The sequence below is a fragment of the Lagenorhynchus albirostris genome, chromosome 10 (genome assembly GCF_949774975.1).
Source record: "Lagenorhynchus albirostris chromosome 10, mLagAlb1.1, whole genome shotgun sequence".
In the NCBI taxonomy this organism is placed as follows: Eukaryota; Metazoa; Chordata; class Mammalia; order Artiodactyla; family Delphinidae; genus Lagenorhynchus; species Lagenorhynchus albirostris.
Genome location: NC_083104.1, coordinates 30,547,191 through 30,566,233, shown reverse-complemented (window position 1 = coordinate 30,566,233; position 19,043 = coordinate 30,547,191). Strand labels below are relative to the sequence as shown.

Genomic DNA, 19,043 nt, shown 5'->3' with positions numbered 1-19,043 from the left:
CAAGGCATGCCATTAAATTTAAATTTAACCATAACAATGTCACATAGAAGGTCATTTTATACAAGTGAAAATAACTATAAATTCCCATTATCAAAAATTCCAAATAATCTTAAAAACATTGGTGCAGGACAGACTATATAAACTGTTTCATTTGTTACAGGGCTGCACATGCTACTGAAAAGCCAGATTAATTTTTAATTACAGGGCATTGTGCAAGAAATACATTAAAAGATTCTTCCCTTTCTTCCAATTAAAACTATCATCTTTCCATTTTTAAAAAGCAATTATAACACATTAAATTTGTTTTATTTCTAAAAAGAAACTTAGATAGAAGTGGGAAAGGGGAGCTTGTCTTTAATCACTGAGCATTTGGTAGAGGAGAAATCTTTCTCAGAGCCAACTGAGAAACGTTACTAGAAGTGATTTGATTTTGTCAATAACATCATCATATGCATAGATGCTGACGGCATCATATGGAAGGAGAAGCCAACAGTAAGAAAAAACAAAAGAACACTGGTTTAGAATAAAGTTATGTTCCTGTAAATCAAATGTATCTATTTTACAAAGTCAATATTCTTAAAAAAAGATGGACCATGTTTCCTGTTAAAGAATAACCTCCAGTTTCAGACATGTTTCCATGGCTCATCTTAGTTCACTTTATTTATCAGTACAAATTTATGCAGAAATGACAAAAATCTTTGCTATTAAAAAATGCAAACTATGAGGAAATCATGATTTTAAAATGGTAGTAAATTTAAAAAAATTATTTTAACAATGATTACCCCTTCTCTTTGAGGTTCTGTTTCTTATTTTATTTAGAAAGATACCACTTTAAAATAAATCATCTTCCATCTATAATTTCTATGGTTTGGTTTATGTCTTAGAAATCTAAAATATGCATGTAGTAGCTTGAAATAGTAGATAAAACACACAGCCTATAAAAGTTTAGAAAACCGAATTAAAAGGAGAAAATCAGATACCAAGAATAGGTCTTTTCATAGTCCCTGGTACACAATAGGTATTCAATAAATGTTCTTAATGAATGAAGAAGTAAAGAATGAATGTAAAAAAACAGCTGGTTACCTACATTTGCTAAGTCACAATAGTTAAATATTGGATACAGTTAATGAAAATATGATTAAGCATTTTGATAAATTATATTTCTTAAATCACATCAGTGTACACAAAGCCTAATTTGGTAGCAGAGCCTTGAATTTTCACCCCAGTGTGGCCAAAAACTGGGCTTCTGATCATAAATTTAGGTGATCTCTCAGGGTTCCTTCTGCTTTAAGCCTCTGATCCTCATTTCCAAAGTAGATAAGAATTGCAGTCTATTTTTGGGGTTTTTGTTAAATCACATATTCATATCTTTACTCATTAGATACTAATATTTCTAAAGGTATATAAGCTGATATCTTACCAAATAATGCCTTATATAGTATTTTACATAAATTTTTTTCTCACAAATTGATTTACGATAATTTAGGAACTCATGGTCTCTTGATGAGGAACCAACCTCAGTGTGTTCATCTGTAAAAGAGCTATTGTGAGGACTGAAAAAATTAAAAAATATGAAATGCTTAGAAAGTCATTGGCACACAGTAAGTGCTTAATAAATATCATTACTAGTCTAATTAATTGAATAATCTTCTAAATCTTCTTTAACATATAAGTAAATTTCTAATAAACAATGAAGCAGAATCTCTTTTCAAAAGCCTGGCATAAAGTTACTCTCTAAATTAAAAAAAATCTTATTACTTTACATCGACAGACGCCAGTAAAAGTCAAACTAATAGGCCTGTTTATGAGACTTAAAAGTGTAATGTTAAGCATCAAATGTTAAGCTTCAATATTAAAAGTCTTACTTACGGATTTGCTTATTCTCCTTTGGTAACTGAATTTTATTTGTTTGGCTGCTGCCTTCCAGGACAAACACAAAACTTTTAACTTCTTTATCAAATTCCTACAGAACAAAAATGAAAACAGTGGTAACTGCATATTTTATTTGACTTCTATTATAAAACTGGAGAAGCAAGCCCACAGAAAAAGCCCTACACTGAAATGACTTAAAATAAGCCCAGGCCTTGATGATACTCTTACACTGAGACTTGCTGGGAACTGGAATATAGAAGCCACCCTTAGCCACTTGGCAAATCCTCTACTATATCAAGACACTCTTCCTCTAGATGATAAAAAGTTCTCCAACTTCAGGGATGCCCAAGTTACTAATTTAAAGTTTCCAGAGTTTAGTTACCCCTTCCCTCCTTTAACCTATGTGTTTCTGTCTAATAGCATAGGCTGAACATCACTTTCTGTTAACAGTACAATAAGCCATCTAATCTATGTTGTATCCAGTTTGGAAGTTCCTTGGTTTCAAGCCATGGCTCATATAGAATTAATCAGTGCCTTATTTTACTAGTCCTCTAATTTGAAGTTCTATACATCATTTACTTAAAATCATTACAAATTAAAGTGTTACAACTAAGGTTACCTAAAAAATGGACAGAAACAAAACAAGCTTGGAAATGAAAAACTTACACATGAGAGTCTAATTTCCATCAGTCAAAGTGCTAATGTAAATGGTTATTTTTTTATCTTGGATCAAATTTCCAATCTTTAAGTATAAAGACTCCTTTTTCACAATAAAATATTTCATAGATCCTCCCACTCTTCCTTTTTGTATATGTTAAGAAATACATCATAACTAATGGCTGCTAAGAATTAACATTTAAATAAAATTGTATCATATCCATCACAATAGCATCTCGTATGTCTTCCAAATGAACATACACATCAAGTGTATTATTTCATCTACACACAAGCTGGGCATATACTAAAACCTTTCAACAGCTTACCAAAATCTTGAGTATGGCCACAAATCCTTGTGTAGTCTAGCCCCTGCCCAGTTTTTCAAACCTCATCTCCTGCCTTGCACTCTCCTTCACTCTGAATCCTAGCCTCTGTAGCCTTCTAGCAGCTTCTTAAAAATTCTAAGCTCCTCCAAAGCAAGGACTTTGTATCTGCTTTTCTCATTGTCTGAAATGTGCTTCTCTCTACCAGCTCCACCTGGTGCCTAGTTAGTTCTCAGAGATCAAGTATCATTTCCTCAGGGAAGCCTTACCTAATCTCTCTGCTCTGTATCCTCACAGCCACATTTAACTTTTATTCATAGCAAGAGCTATAAAATTTTGATCAAGTCACTTAACCTTACTATGCCTATAATATAGGCATAAGGGTACCTTATGAGATACAAGGTTATTGTATGGATTATATAACATGTAATGTGCTGAATCCTATGGCTGGCAAATAGTAAGCACTCAATTAAGAGTAGTTTAAAAAAACTATCCATAGAACAAAGTCCCTAGAAAGGTGTTTTTCTCTCAACTGTACATGAGAGAAGAGAAAGAGAAAAGAACAGGGAAGGATACAGATTTTTAGATCTGGTAGCAGCAAGATGAGGTAGTTTCTACCTGCTGACATCAGTTTTCCCTGTAAAATGGGGGGTGAGGTCTTCTGGTGAATGGGTGAGGAGGGTCTGTCCTGGGTGTGGGATGGGGATGGGGGTAAGAAGTTAGTAGCTGGAAACCTGAAGATAATGGAGAAAGAACCATTTTAGAGAACAAGAGAACAGGAGAACTTCCGGGGCTGTTGACACTGAATTTATAGCATTATCAATCTGAGAGACTATAGATATTTTTCCAAAGGTATTGAGAAGCCCAGATGCAGGCACAGAAAAGAGAGAATCAGGGATTCAGAAATGGTTGGCGTTTGCTAGGCAGGCATGATGAAAGGACACGGAACAGGGGCATTCGAGGTCTTGACTGGGAAGTGATTGAAATAATGGACCATGGATTCTGGGCTGGAGAGAAAAGAGTGAAGACAGAATGAGTGAGTAAGTAGGTTAACTAAGTAAATAAATCTAAACACAGGGAGAAAAGTAGAATGGTCAATGGCCTAAGAGTCTCAATTAGGTTGAAGAACAAATACAGTGGGAGTAACTAGGCAAGCAACATTAAGAATCGAAGACTGGACTCAAAGAGGGATGTCTCAAGTTCTCAGTAACTTCAGAGGCCCTGCAATTTTTGACGATAAGGTACAAGGTGTGACAGTGGGAAAGGCTGCTGAAGTAGAGGTGGAAGACGTCATCAGAGATGAAGAAATCAAGAAGCTGAGAAGCCCAGGGTTTGGAGATTTTTCCTGACAGAAACTGAAGTCACCTAAAACAGCGGCAGGACTTGGCATATAGAGATGGGTTATGAGCTGTGTGCCAAGGTCTTCAATGGCCAAGGAGGGGTGTCTGTGAGGGCTGCAGCCAGTGATATCATGGAAGGGTTTTGAAGTGAATGAACAGAAAAACCGGTTCTGAAATCTTACCAAGCCCTTCTTGTTATAATCTTTACTCTCATTTCTTTCCAGGATTTAGGTGGCTCTAATTTCTAACACTTACTTTCCAAATCACAGATGGACTGCCAAGGATCTTCCATTTTGCTCCAGGATTTTTTCCCTGAGCAGTAAAGATTTCAACAAATGCACCTCCCTAGGGAAAAAAAAATATTAAAAATTAAAGTGAAAGACAATGCTAAGGAGGAAATACTATCCACCACATAGTCTATACCCATTGTTCCAGGCATCTGTAAGTTAAGTAGATTTGAGAGGAAACATTATCCCTCTTATCACTCCTACTTTATATCTTGATTGTATCTAAGCAACAACTGTTCTGATTCAGGTCACCTTGGATTAATGGTTTAAGAAATGTTTTTAAAAGCATGATAAACATTAAATAAACTCCATGCCATACAAACCTTACAGTCTCTCAGTGTAAGGTTCAGTTACTTCACATGTATAGTTCATGCTTATAAAATATTCTATTCAACACACACTAATGGGTTTAAACTCAACTCTCAAGCCAGGCTAGTAAAATCTGATAGTTATCTCTGGCTACAAGCTTTTTAGTTACACTAACCTGAGCACCAATACCAGGTTTGCCATTTATTAACTATCTGACTTTGGAGTTACTTAACCTCTTGATTTTCTATCTGTAAAATGGGTTGTTAGATTACATAGGATAGTAAACATAAACCATCACACACAATAAAGTGTGCTGCACAAAGCAAGGGCTCATTAGTACCAGCAATGATTATTGAAAAAAAGGGCAAACTGGATAGTTTAGTACTGGGTCAATAAAAGAAGCCTGGACTTGGAGAGGGAGTGATTCTTATTTTGATGATTCCTATAAGATCTTTTTATATATTTAATACAAATTAATTTGGTGATCTATAAAATATGTACCAAAAAAATAGGGAATCATTTCCATAGACACGCTAAGTGTTCCCTATTGTAAACCTGGGAACATGGAGGGACATGCTCAGGTAAAAACACTAAACACATTACTGAGTGTCCATATGCTTTAATTATAAGAGAGGAATTAAAGATGATTGTCTCTAAGGAAGAGTTTATTGCAAGAAACTGAAAACCTGAAATGAGAGTAAATATGGTTTTCTTTTATGGCCTGTTAAATAATAAGCAGCACATGAGCAAATCTGTGTGACTTTCATAAAGAATTTCCTGCTTTTAATTTTTCCAAATAATATAAAGATATTTTTGCTTCTGAGTTTTAACAAGTAATCACTTGAAGTTAAGACATTTACCGTCTTCTGTAGACAGTACTATGTGCAAACTGTGTGTGGAATTGAATTACTATAGCTTCTGGGGTCAGGTCATATTTCACTATGAATTTTAAATGTGAGGAAGCTTTTTCTTTTTTTTTTTTAAAGAGAAAAATTCTTATACCTGGTGAGATAGAAAAATACCTCCCCCGCCCCCATTTCTGCTATCACCTGTTTCCCACAGTAGACACCTGCTTTTTTATAACAATATATTTTACCTATATTAAGCAAGAGAAACTCTCTAAAATTGTTCCAACAGATTTAATGACATCAAACGGAATAGAAGAAAGAGAACTGCAGAATACCCTGAGGGCACTCATAAGAAGGCAGGTAGTATTTGATGAAAAGGTAGAAGCAATGAAGAGGTGACCAGTGGAGGACTGCTCCGGCACAGGGACGAAATTGTTCGTAACAGCAGTACTAGGATAGCAGACAGACTGTAAATGGAGAGTGTAACCTCAGGTAGAGGTAGGAGGGGAGGGGAGGAGACTAGGGTCAAGGAAGATCAGGGAGGTGCCCAGTGAAGTGAGGAAAGCAGGAGCGCTTTGGAGACCCTCTAGGATACTCTAAGTGACTGAGGAAGACCCAGAAGCAGTTTCCCTCAGTGTGGTATTTAGACCACCTGCATCAGAATCAAATGGAGAAAGGTGCTATAAAGGTAATTTAACTAGCCCCATCAACAGAGATTCTGATTCACTCTATTTGACGTGAGGCTCAGGAAATCCGTATTTTTACAAGTACTCCAAATGATCTTAATGTACCACAGCCTTTGAGAATCACTGACCCGCCCCCAATTTGGGGGGAAAAGAAAACAGCACGGCCAAAGTGCTTATTTTCTTTCTTGGCTTAACCCATTCATGCATTCACTCATTCACTCTCTGCTAAATAGCTTCTGTGCCTAAATAGCAGTGTGCCTCAGTACTGTTAAAACTCAAGGTTTATGGGTCCTGCCCTTAAGGTTCTGATTCCGGAGATCTGGTTGGGGTTTAAGGCTGCATTTCAGTCAGAAATACAGGGAATCCCTACACCTTGAGAAGCACGGAGCTGGAGAGGGAACGTCAAATCATATGCCCACACGGCAGTTGCTTTCTTTTCTTTCTCTTTTTGGGTCAAGACCACTTATCCATTAGTTCCTTCTTACCCCGAGAAAGACAGTATTACTTGGGGAGGGGGGTTCCTCTTCACCCGGACGTGAGCTATCGCACCGAACAGTACAAAGCTAGACCGGTTGGAGAGCCGTTTCCGGTTACCTGGTACTCATTTTTGAACATTCCCGCCGGGGGCCCGGGGCTTGAGGGGCACCGGAATTCAGGGCTTCCAGAGAGTAGCGTGACCCTGACGGCTGGAAATCGGCGGGCGGGAAGCCAGGGCCCGACGGGCGGGGAAGGGCTTCGTGGTCGGCCCCAACTAGGCCAGGTTCTTCTCCGCCCTTTGTCAGCTCCACCTCGGGCCCCCGACCCGAACCATCGCGGCCCCGCCTCCGGGACGCCGGAGTCTGGGAGGGGACAGCTGCCTGGGCGGGCTCCGGGCGGCCCCAGGGGACTGAGCGTGTGCGTAACCTACGTGACAGAGAGCCCAGACGCTGAACCTCCGACAACCGCCCGCCTGCTCACCGGAGAAAGGCTGGCGCGTTCTCGCCGCCGCCCAACCCCGCCCCCGAATCCGCTCGGAAGAGGGCCGAGCGGGGCGTACGTTCCGACCGCGCCCATTGGCTCCCACGAGGCGCCTGCGCGTGGCGCTGGCCGAGCTTCACGCCGACGGACACGTGAGACTACGCAGTGACGTAGGCGTTGCCCAGGCAACTGACCGTCTTTCGCTCAAAGGGTGGGACGCCGCACCTGTGACCAGCGCCCGCACTAAGTCGTGACCTGTGTCTGCAAAAAAGCCTAAACTTAACCTGGCTTAAGAGCTACCACAGGTGCTGGATTCTTCTAGAAAATCTGTCACGTCGGCTTGGTCTCTCTTCGTTGTAAACACTGATAACTGGTAGGTTGCTGAAGGAAATGGAGTCGTGGAATCATGGAACCCTCATGGAACCTTTCGCTCAAGGTTCCCAAACTTGGCTTCGTTGAGGCACTGATAGGGTCCGCCATCCCCTTTCATTGTTTCAGAAGGCCCAAGGAAGGTCACTGCACGCTTCAAAAAGCCAAGGTTTTTGCCCAAAGTAATAACTACATACGTTATTGAGCCAGGCGCTCTCTTTAACTGGTTCTGTGTCTGAACCACTCTTACAATGTAGGTATTATCGTCCGTTTTTGGTTAAGAAACTGTGGCTCCGAAAGGTAAAATATTTTGCCTAAGCTCGCATGGCCAGTAAGTGATGGAGCTGGTTTGGAGCTCGTACCTAACTCAAAGCTGAGTTAGGTCAGTGGCTCAGGGTTAATCAGTAGTCAGGTACCACTCCTGGAGCCCCTGCTATAGGCCAAGTGGTCACAACCCTGTGAAGTAAGGGTTAGTCTCCTTTCAGTTGAGATCACTGAGGTTCTGAGTTGATTAGGAATTTACTCAAGGATGCAGTGTTGATCTTTAGTTGTGGCACCATGGATCATGTACAGGATGAGAAAATGAATGCTTTCTGGACCTGCTTCTTGTCAGGGCTAAGAAGGAAAGATAAGGAACAAATTTACTTGAATACACTAATACTGGATGTGTACAAGGTAGAGGTGGGGCTGTCACATAGCTGTAAATTGCAGTACAATATCTAGAATTCAGACTTGGTTTCTAGAGCTCAAACCTAGTTCAACAACAGTTTTTGGCAGGACTCTGCTGGGGGCTTTGGGAATTATGGTCAGTAGACATGGTGTCTGTCTTATTATCTAATGGGGGACATTTATCCATCCATTCATTTAAGAGATAACTCTTAGGAATGCAGTATATTCCAGACACTATACTAAGAGCTAGGTGTATAGGGAAGGCCCCCCCATCTTCGTGTAGCTTGCATGTTCATGGGGCAAGGCACAATAAAGAAGTGAACAAACAAATAATTACAACTTGTGATAAATGCCATGGATCCAGTGGTCGGAATTAACATTGGAGGGTATATTAGTTTCCCGTGGCTGCTGTAACAAATTGTCACAAGCTGGGTGGCTTAAAACAACACAGATTTACTCTCTCACAGTTCTGGAGGCTGGAAATCCAAAATCAAGGTGTCAGCAGGGTAGCACCCCCTTTGGAGGGTTTGTAGGAGAATCTGACCTTTGCCTCTTCCATCTCTGGTGGCTATTGGTGTCCCTTGACTTGTGGCTGCATCTCTTCAATCTCTGCCTCCATAGTCACAGTGCCTCTTCCTCTTCTGTGTGTGTCTTTTCCTCTGTGTGTCTCTTAAAAGGACAGTTGTGATGGCATTTAGGGCCCACTTGGATAATTCAGGGTAATCTCCGTATTTCAACATCCTTAATTACATTGCAAAGACCTTTTTTGCCAAATAAGGAAGCATTCACATGTTCCAGGGGGTAGATGTAGATATCTTTTGGGGGGGGAGGCATAGCATTTTTGGATGATTCAAGTCAACACAAAGGATGACTTGCACTATAATATAAAGTAGTCTTTCATAAATACTATAAGAGCGGAAAAAAGTACAGTGAGAGTACAGGAGGAATCTAGGGAACATCCTAAGACTTTTAACAATATACTTGAGTCTCTGAACGTATTTTGACACCACAGATGAAGAGAAACCCTGAACCTTTGTCCTATGCTATTTTCTTTCTACCCCTCATCATTATATGAATGTATTTATTTATTTGTTTATCATCTATGCTCACCTGTTAGAAGGTAAATTCTATGAAGGCGAGGACTTCTGTGTTCGTCATTATTTCCCATGTCCTAGAGTAATGCTTGGCACATAGTAGATATTTTATAAACACATATTTGTTGATCAGATTAAAGGCACCTGTCCTTTAGAACTCACCATGTCCAAAACAAAACTTCTCCAAACATGCGCCTTTCCTATCTTTCCCAATCTCACTAATATCACAGTGCCTCCTGCTTCCTCACTAGCTGCAATGGGCAGCCTCTAAAATGGCCCCCAATGATCTCCATCTTCTGCTAGGCATGCCCTTTGTGTAATCTCCCCTTGGGTATGGACTGAACCTAGTGACTCACTTCTTATGAATACAATATGGCAAAAGTTCCGAGATGTTATTTCCATGATAAGGTTACAAAAAGACTCTGATTTCCTTCTTGCTTGCCTTCTTTCACTCTTATATCCTTGCTTGCTCTGGTTTTCCCCCCTCCCATCCCCCAGCTTCCCCAGTCCTCACTCTGAAGGAAGCAAGTTGCTGTGTTAGCCCCTTGGAGAGGTGCAGGTAGTAAGGAACTGATGTCTCTGGCCAACAGTCAGTGAGGACTTGAGATTTGTCAACAGCCACATGAGTGGGCTTGGAAGTGACTCCTCCTCTGGTTGCACCTCGGGGTGACTGCATCCCTAGTGGACACCTTGACTGCAGCTTAGTGAGCCTGGGTCAGAGGCACCCAGCTAAGTCATACCCTGATTCCTGACGCACAGAAGTTATGAGACAATTATTGTAAATTGCTAAGATTTAGGGTAATTTTTTACACAGCAATGTATCTACTGCTAATATACTCCTCATACTCAGTCCATTACCCAAACCTATTCATTTTATCTAAATAATTTGAAAGTCTATCTACCTTCCCTCCACTGTTATCTCTACTCTGATTTACCTGTAATCTTCTCTGAACTACTATAATATCCTCCTAATTTACACACCATGTCGGCCACCTTTCAAATCTATCTCCACGTTGCAGTCAGTCATCTTTATAAAACACAAATTCAATCGTATCGGTCCCCTGAGTCTAACCCTTTTGTGACTATAGAGCCTGTCTTCCTCTCCAGTTTCTTTGTACATTATGTGGCCCCCTTCATTTTAGTAACATTGAGTTTTCTCATAGTTCTTCACGTATAACATGTTTGCTTCCACCGTAAGGCTTTTGTACTGATCTCTTGCATGGATTACTTCTGCTCCCTTCTTTCTTTGGTTAAGGCCTACTTATCCTATAGAGTTTACATCAAGGGTCCCTTTCTAAAGGACTCCTCTGATATACCTGACTAGATCAAATCCCCGGTTTATATGTTCTCATAGCATCTTAGCTCTTAGTATTATTGAAATCATTGTTGAAATTTTATATGTCTATAATATTGGCCATCTCTAATGGACTGTAGATTTCAAGACAGCAGGGACCATGTCTGTTTTGTTTACCCTTGAATCCCTAGTGCTTGGTATACTACTTCAACTGTGTACCTGGCACAACAAAATAGTAATTGAATGAATGAGTGAATGAAAGTGGGAGGAGGTGAAAGATGAATATATTCTTAAAAGACAGCCATAGGTTTTGGTATTGAGAAAACAAGGAAAAAGCAATTGAAAACATATTAATAACCTCAATTTATTGATAGAAAAACTAGTTACAGAGTTGAAGTGATTAACCACAGTGTATCAGTAAGTCTTATTACTCAGGTGTTTTGTTTTAAAAATGACCTATTTATTCAATTTAATGCTGGAAAGAACCAGTAAAATTTACTTCAGTCTCCTTAATTCCTTGAGAGAAAGGATTGTCCAAGGCCCAGTTGTCCAAGGGTTGGGTCATCTCCTAATCCTCCTAACTCATAACAAGTTCAGGAAACTTACAGTTGGATTTTCATTAGCAAGTGTGGTATCGGGCCTGTCCAGGCATAGGACAACTCTGAAGGCAGCCCAACTTAGATCAAAGTTGTTTTGTCTATGGCGAGAACTACCCTTAACACTGACAGTGGTGGCTATAAAGCAGAAATAAGCATGTGCCCTACTTTAACAATATGAACTCAAAAGCAGAGGTAGGAAGAGATTTGATTTTATAATACCAAATAGTCTTGTTTGATGTGGGTGAATGCAAGCTGTGACCAAAAACTTGGATTTGGCTATGACTTCAAGAATGGCTACTAGAATTCAGCACCACCCACTCACCCCCACTCTCAAACCCCGAAAAAAGCCAGCCTGCTCAAACAACTTTGCTTAAGCCAAGTTTTTTATGTACATTATAAATGGCAGTGAAACAGTTTCTCTAATTGCTACAATTTTTAAAGAAGCTGGTACAATTAGTAATTGCATTAAATTGCTTAACTTAATTTGGCAACATTAAGACTTAGTCACTTTATAAGCTTTAAAGTGCTTGTCTTTGTTCTACAAAGAAAGTAATTTGGCGGTGTATTAATATTATTAAAGGATATTGGATAGTATTTAAAATGGAATAGACTAGAAACAGTTTTAAAGGGTGATAGAGTCTTTGTATGACAATGTAGTCATTCAAGTTAGATAATATGGTTATTAATTTGACAAGAAATAGTGTTCTTTTGAACTAAGAATGTACAGTATTTACCTTAATATATTTGAAGTTTATATTTTGGTTGCAGTTCGTAATCTAATTATTTGGCATAATGGTAAGAAAAAAGATATTGGTTTGATGATCAGAATTTTTTTGCTACACAATAATCTAGAAATGTTTAATACTTGGGGAGTTATTTTATTCCACATTATGAACTAACTTTATGAATGACATTAATGCCAAGTTGATAGAATAATTTAAAAACGGTGCCTAGTTTGTAGTTTCAAGCAAGTGAGAAAAATTAGTGATACCTGAGTCATCTGTTTGACCTTTGATTTGAGAGTAGTGATATCATTTTTTAGGAAGGTGCGGTGTGGGGAAAGTTTCTGAGGGCTTTACTGTTTCTAGGTTTTCTCCTCAAATGTTTTTGCTTTTTGTTTTTTTTTCTTTCTGGTCTATGAGACTCTACAGTGACTGTTTCCTGCATGTACCTTTAGATAACCAAAATTCATGCATAAACTCGAAATTTCCAAAACAGATTACTACCTGAAGATTTTCTCAGGAAAAAAAAACCTATTCCAGTAGTTGAATATTTCCCTATGTATTCCCTGTGAATACTTCCCTAAATAAATCAATTTTATATAGAAAGCACTTAAGTTTCAAAAAACAAACATATTTGTAAAATGTATCTTTGAAAAGTTTAAATGAAGTGAGTTGATACTTAATGCCAGTTTGTTTTTAAATAACATAAATGCTCTTATTTTGTCATGAACGTTATTAGATCTAAGTAGCAAGTTTTTCTTACATGACTATCCCTAACTTAAAACCAGTTAGTGTTGATTTGTGATAAGAGGGCTATAGAAAACTGGATATCCACATGCAAAAGAATGAAGTTGGACCCTTACTTTATAATATATAAAAAAATAATTCAAAATGGACCTAAACATAAAACTTAAAACTATAAAGCTTTTGGAAGAAAATATAGGGGAAAGGGAAAAGATTCATGAAATTTGATCTGACAATGATTTCTTTGATATGACACTAAAAGGACAGGCAATAACAAAAACAAAATACAAGTTAGACTACATCAAAATTAAAACTTCTCTGCTTCAAAGGACATGATCAACAGCATTGAAAGGCAACCTACGGAATGGGAGAAAATGTTTGGAAATCATGTATCTGATAATGTATACATTCAGAATATACAAAGAATGTATACAACAGCAATAACAACAAAAAACAACCTGATTCAAAATGGGCAAAAGATTTGAATAGACATTTATCTAAAAAAGATATACAAATGGCTGATAAAGGGCATGAAAAGTTGCTCAGTATCACTAATCATTAGGGAAATCCAAATATAAAATGGATGGCTAGTGGGAAGCTGCTGCATAGCACAAGGAGATCAGCTCGATGCTTTGTGATGACCTAGAGGGGTGGGATAGGGAGGATGGGAGGGAGGCTCAAGAGGGAGGGGATATGGGATATATGTATACTTATGGCTGATTCACTTTGTTGTACAACAGAAACTAACACAACACTGGAAAGCAATTATACTCCTATACTCCTATAAAGATAGATATATATAAAAAATAAAACAGCCTTTCAGTTAAACAGGGATAGGCCAACAAATGTCTCTGCTTCTATGATGTCAAATAAGTCTTGAAAAGTAACACGAAGATCAACAGTGACCTCTGCAAGATTTCTTTTGTAGAGCCATTCACGTAGAAGCCAGATTCCAGTAGATTGAGGAGTAATTGGCAAGAGAGGAAGTGGTGATAGCAAATGAAGACAACAATTAATAAGTTTGACAGTGAAAAGGAGTAAAGGACCTACAACAGCTACAGTGTTAGGCATTTTGCAGAGAGTTTTTACAATTTGTTCCCAATGGGAGTTACTTGGATTTTGAAGATACAGACAAGAGACAGAAAAATGACAGTGAGATGCCTGAAAAGGAGAAAGTGATGAGACTTAGAGCACAGGGGGAAGGATTATGGTTAGATAGGAGAACTATATGATCCATTTTAATGAAAGACAATGTATAATTTATAGATAAGCTAGCAGGTGGACTCTTATTATATTACCTGTGAGATTATTTGAAATTTAATTTGATATTCTTGAATAATATTTTAGTATGCAGGCTCTTTTGAAGGCTACAATTATACTTTTTTCCACAAAAAGGAACAAAAGCAAAATAAAATCTTTTCTATTAGAGCCTTAAATTAGTGTGGTTTGATTGAGTATTAAAGACTCGTTATCCACATTGCTAATTGATGTTTTTGTTCAGATATTATGAATAGAAATGTATATGTGCTGATCTTTAAAGAAATGTCCTTCTGTCATAGTTTTGTGGAACAATAGGGGAATTTACAATTGAAGGTAAAAATAAAAAGTTTAGTGCAAGAACTTTTAAAGGGTCAAAATTATGCAATAAATTAATTTAAAAAAATCAAAGGACAGAGGATAAAACTTACTTGCAATCATAAATTCTTTCAGAAACTTACCTTTTTCATACTTTATCAAAAACCTTAAACACAGTTTACAAATAGTCTATTTTATTGTTTTATAAAACAGATTATTATATACTTTTCTTAAATTTAATTTTTATTTTACATTGGAGTATAGTTGATTTACACTGTTGTGTTAGTTTCAGATGTATACCTAAGGGATTCAATTATACATATATGTATCCATTCTTTTATAGACTCTTTTCCCATATAGGTTATTACAGAATATTGAGTAGAGTTCCCTGTGCTATTCAGCAGGTCCCTGTTGATTATCTATTTTATATACAGTAGTGTGTATATGTTAATCCGAAACTCCTAATTTATCCCTCTCCCCCAGGTTTCCCCCCGCTGACAACCACAAGTCTGCTTTCAAAGTCTGTGAATATGTTTCTGTTTTACAAATAAGTTAATTTGTATCATTTTTTAATATTCCACATATGAGTGATATCATATGCTATTCGTCTTTGTCTGACTTACTTCACTTAGAATGATAATCTCTAGGTCCATCCATGTTGCTGCAAATGGCATTATTTCATTCTTTTTGATGGCAGAGTACCATTTCATTGTATATGTGTTCCACGTCTTCTTTATCCATTCCTCTGTCGGTGGACATTTAGGCTGTTTCCGTGACTTGGTTATTGTAAATAGTGCCGCAATGAACATTGAGGTGCATATATCTTTTTGAATTATGGTTTTCTCTGGATATATGCCTGGGAGTGAGATTGCTGGATCATATGATAGCTCTATTTTTAGTGTTTTAAGGAACCTCCATACTGTTCTCCACAGGGGTTGTACCAATTTTCATTCCCACCAACAGTGTAGGAGGGTTCCTTTTTCTCCACATCGTCTCCAGCATTTATTATTTGTAGACTTTTTGATGATGGCCATTCTGACCAGTCTGAGGTGATATCTCATTGTAGTTTTGATTTGCATTTCTCCGATAATTAGTGATGTTGAGCATCTTTTCATGTGCTTTCTGGCCATCTGTATGTCTTATTTGAAGAAATGTCTATTTAGACCTTCTGCCCATTTTTTGATTGCATTGTTTATTTTTTTGATATAGAACTGCATAAGCTGTTTGTACATTTTGGAGATTAATCCCTTGTCGGTCACTTTGTTTGCAAATATTTTGTCTCATTCTGTGCATTGTCTTTTTGTTTTGTTTATGGTTTCCTTTGCTGTTTAGAAGCTTTTAAGTTTAATTAGGTCCCATTTGTTTATTTTTGTTTTTATTTTCATTACTCCAGGAGGTCCAAAAAGATATTGATGCAATTTATGTGAAAGAGTGTTCTGCCTATGTTTTCCTCTAAGAGTTTTATAGTATCTGGCCTTACATTTAGGTCTTTAATCTATTTTGGGTTTATTTTTGTGTGTGGTGTTAGAGAATGTTATAATTCATTCTTCTAAATGTAGCTGTCCAGTTTTCCCAGCACCACTTATTGAAGAGACTGTCTTTTCTCCATCACATATTCTTGCCTCCTTTGTCATAGATTAATTGACCATAAGGGAGTGGATTTATTTCTGGGCCGTCTATCCTGTTCCATTGATCTATATGCCTGTTTTTGTGCCAGTACCATACTGTTTTGATTACTGTAGCTTTGCTGTATAGTCTGAAGTCAGGGACTCTGATTCCTCTAGCTCCGTTTTCCTTTCTCAGGATTGCTTTAGCTCTTTGGGGTCTTTCATGTTTCCATACAAATATTAAAATGTTTTGTTCTCGTTCTGTGAAAAATGCCATTGGTAATTTGATAGGGATTGCATTGAATCTGTAGACTACCTTGGGTAGTATAGTCATTTGGACATTATTGATTCTTCCAATCCAAGAACATGCTATATCTTTCCATCTGTTTGTGTCATCTTTGATTTCTTTCATGAACATCTTCTGGTTTTCAGAGTACAGATCTTTTGCCTCCTTCAATAGGTTTTTTCCTAGGTATTTTATTCTTTTTGATGCAGTGGTAAATGGGATTGTTTCCTTAATTTCTCTTTCTGGTCTTCCATTGTTAGTGTATAAGAATGCAAGAGATTTTTACGGATAAATTTTGTATACTGCAACTTTACCAAATTCATTGATGAGCTCTAGTAGTTTTCTGGTAGCATCTTTAGGAGTTTCTATATATAATATGCCATCTGCAAACAGTGACAGTTTTACTTCTTCTTTTACAATTTAGATTATTATATACTTTTAAAAGTCATTCAGTCATTGTTAGCATTGGAGAAGCAGTTGCATCAGTACCCTTTTATGACAATGATATTACTTATGAACTAGCTCATAATGTTAACAAACAAGCGAAAACACATCAGAGCAAACAGAATTTTGGACCTTGAAGGTACTTTAACTTATTTGGTGATCATGTTATTATTTTGCTATTGTATTGCTATTTTATATGTATAATAGAAATTTTGCTTTATTTGAGTAAGTTTTCCAAATCAGAAGATACTAGCTTGCATGTTCGTTCTATCAGCATGCTTTGTATTTAAAGTGATTGAATACTGAACTGAAACTGGCTCAAACAATAAATGGTTGATTATTTATTGATTCATATAACTTAGCAACTCAGAGCAGATCCACCTGCATCCAGATCAAACAGCATTGCCAAGATTCCTTTCTCTACCCTCCTTCCTCTAGGTTGGCTCAATCCCTATGCTAGCTCTCCTTGGGCTCACAAGATGGCTGTAGCATTCTCAATATATTCTTAAATCTCATATTCTTAAAGTAGAGCATTTTGAGCCAAAGTCCTGAAGTTCACTTTCATTTGTATCATCTGCGACCCTATGCCTACCTCTGAACCAATCAGTATGGTCAGATAAACGTGCATCCTAATTGGCTTAAGGCTGGATTGTGTCTGTTTTTAAATCAGTCACTGCAACCAAGGAGATGAGATATGTTGATTGACTGGGAATGGGGCCCACCCAAACCCAGACTGGGAATGGGGAGGGATTGTTTCCCAAAGGAAACTCTGGGTTCTCTTACAAGGAAGGAAGAGGGTGGACAGCCAAAAGCAGATGTCCACTTTAATGTCATCATATATATGGTAATTTTTTAGAAATAACAGACAAATCAACATTTCAAAATTCTAACTATAATGAATTTAATACAAAACAAAGCTTCTCTAACATTCTTTAAATGATTCAGTGTATATATGCTTAGTTCAAATATCAGAGTCATCATCACACATTTGATTGTCCCAGGTTTCACATTAACCCTTAGGCTCTCTGTGACGCCACCTGCATAGGCACAGGAAATCCAATGTTATTGGATGCCTATGTATTTTCTAGAATCTTTGGGAAGATACTAGTATCCAGGAATCACTTTGGAAGTGATTACTTGGCTGAAGTTTTCCTCAGACCCAACATTTTTATAAAGGATTCTACTTGGTTGCCACTGTTGCCAATGAATACCTGTCGTGTTTGAAGTTGTTGAAATTAGAATGTAACTACTTTAGCTAATGTCGTCATCAATAAAACATAGACTCTGGGGGCTGGCCTGCCACTCACAGCTAGGCCTTGTGATTGTTGTTGTTGTTGTTGTGAATGAACCATTTCACAGAATACCAACATCAGAAAAGGCTACTATGTGACCATGATGGGTCAAGACCAAAACAAGACCACTCCATAATCATGTCTAAATAGAAACAAGAACATGAACATTATCTAACCCACACAAATGACCAAACATTTCCCTACCCTGGCTAATATGAATGACTGGTCTTTCTTTACCAATTATAGCTATGCTTTATTTCATTTCTCCTGTCATATAGATAAGATCTGTTAATGTTCACAATTACTGAATTGCCCCTGCTTCTTCAGAGGATCCAATCCAGAGCAAAGCCTTGCTTCCCTACACCCTCCCCCAAATCAGCCAACGTAAGCCCAAATCCTGTAAGCTCGAACCCCCTCTTACTGAAATGCCCATAGTTCCCCATTGGTATGTTTTTTTCCTTGTTGCAACAAGCTATGAACCTAACTTCTTCATCGACTGGTACATTCCTGATCTTTGGCTGGTGGGCGTTAACACCAGTAAATCCAGAACTGTATGTTTTCATTCTTAGGAAGCAAACCGAATGCTTATTGTGAATTCCAATCAATTGCCAGGATTGGACGTAGGGGAATCTTACTTGGGCCCTAGTGTTCAGTGGTTAGGAATGAAGCTTTTTCACTCAAATGCTGAAGCCAGTCAAGCCCTGAGCTTGAAGCATACGGTATTTGTCTTTCCTTTCTGACTTACTTCACTCTGTATGACAGACTCTAGGTCCATCCACCTCATTACAAATAGCTCAGTTTCATTTATTTTTATGGCTGAGTAATATTCCATTGTATATATGTGCCACATCTTCCCTATCCATTCATCTGATGATGGACACCTAGGTTGTTTCCATCTCTGGGCTATTGTAAATAGAGCTGCAATGAACATTTTGGTATATGACTCTTTTTGAATTATGGTTTTCTCAGGGTATATGCCCAGTAGTGGGATTGCTGGGTCATATGGTAGCTCTATTTGTAGTTGTCCAAGGAACCTCCGTACTATTCTCCATAGTGGCTGCACCAATTC

At 37.9% G+C, this 19,043-nt stretch overlaps 1 protein-coding gene across 5 annotated transcripts in view; it reads right to left on the bottom strand.

Moving 5' to 3' along the window:
* The window catches only part of CFAP20DC (CFAP20 domain containing), a 267,799-nt gene extending 260,580 nt beyond the window's left edge, over positions 1-7,219 (bottom strand). For all 5 annotated transcript variants that reach the window (XM_060164004.1, XM_060164005.1, XM_060164006.1 and 2 more), the window contains exons 1-3: positions 6,917-7,219; positions 4,448-4,537; positions 1,870-1,963 (exon numbers count right to left, since the gene is read on the bottom strand). In XM_060164004.1, the coding sequence (XP_060019987.1) occupies positions 1,870-1,963; positions 4,448-4,537; positions 6,917-6,937 (205 nt within the window). In that variant the 5' untranslated portion in view covers positions 6,938-7,219. The remainder of the gene's footprint in view (positions 1-1,869; positions 1,964-4,447; positions 4,538-6,916) is intronic.
* Positions 7,220-19,043: the final 11,824 nt, after the last annotated feature.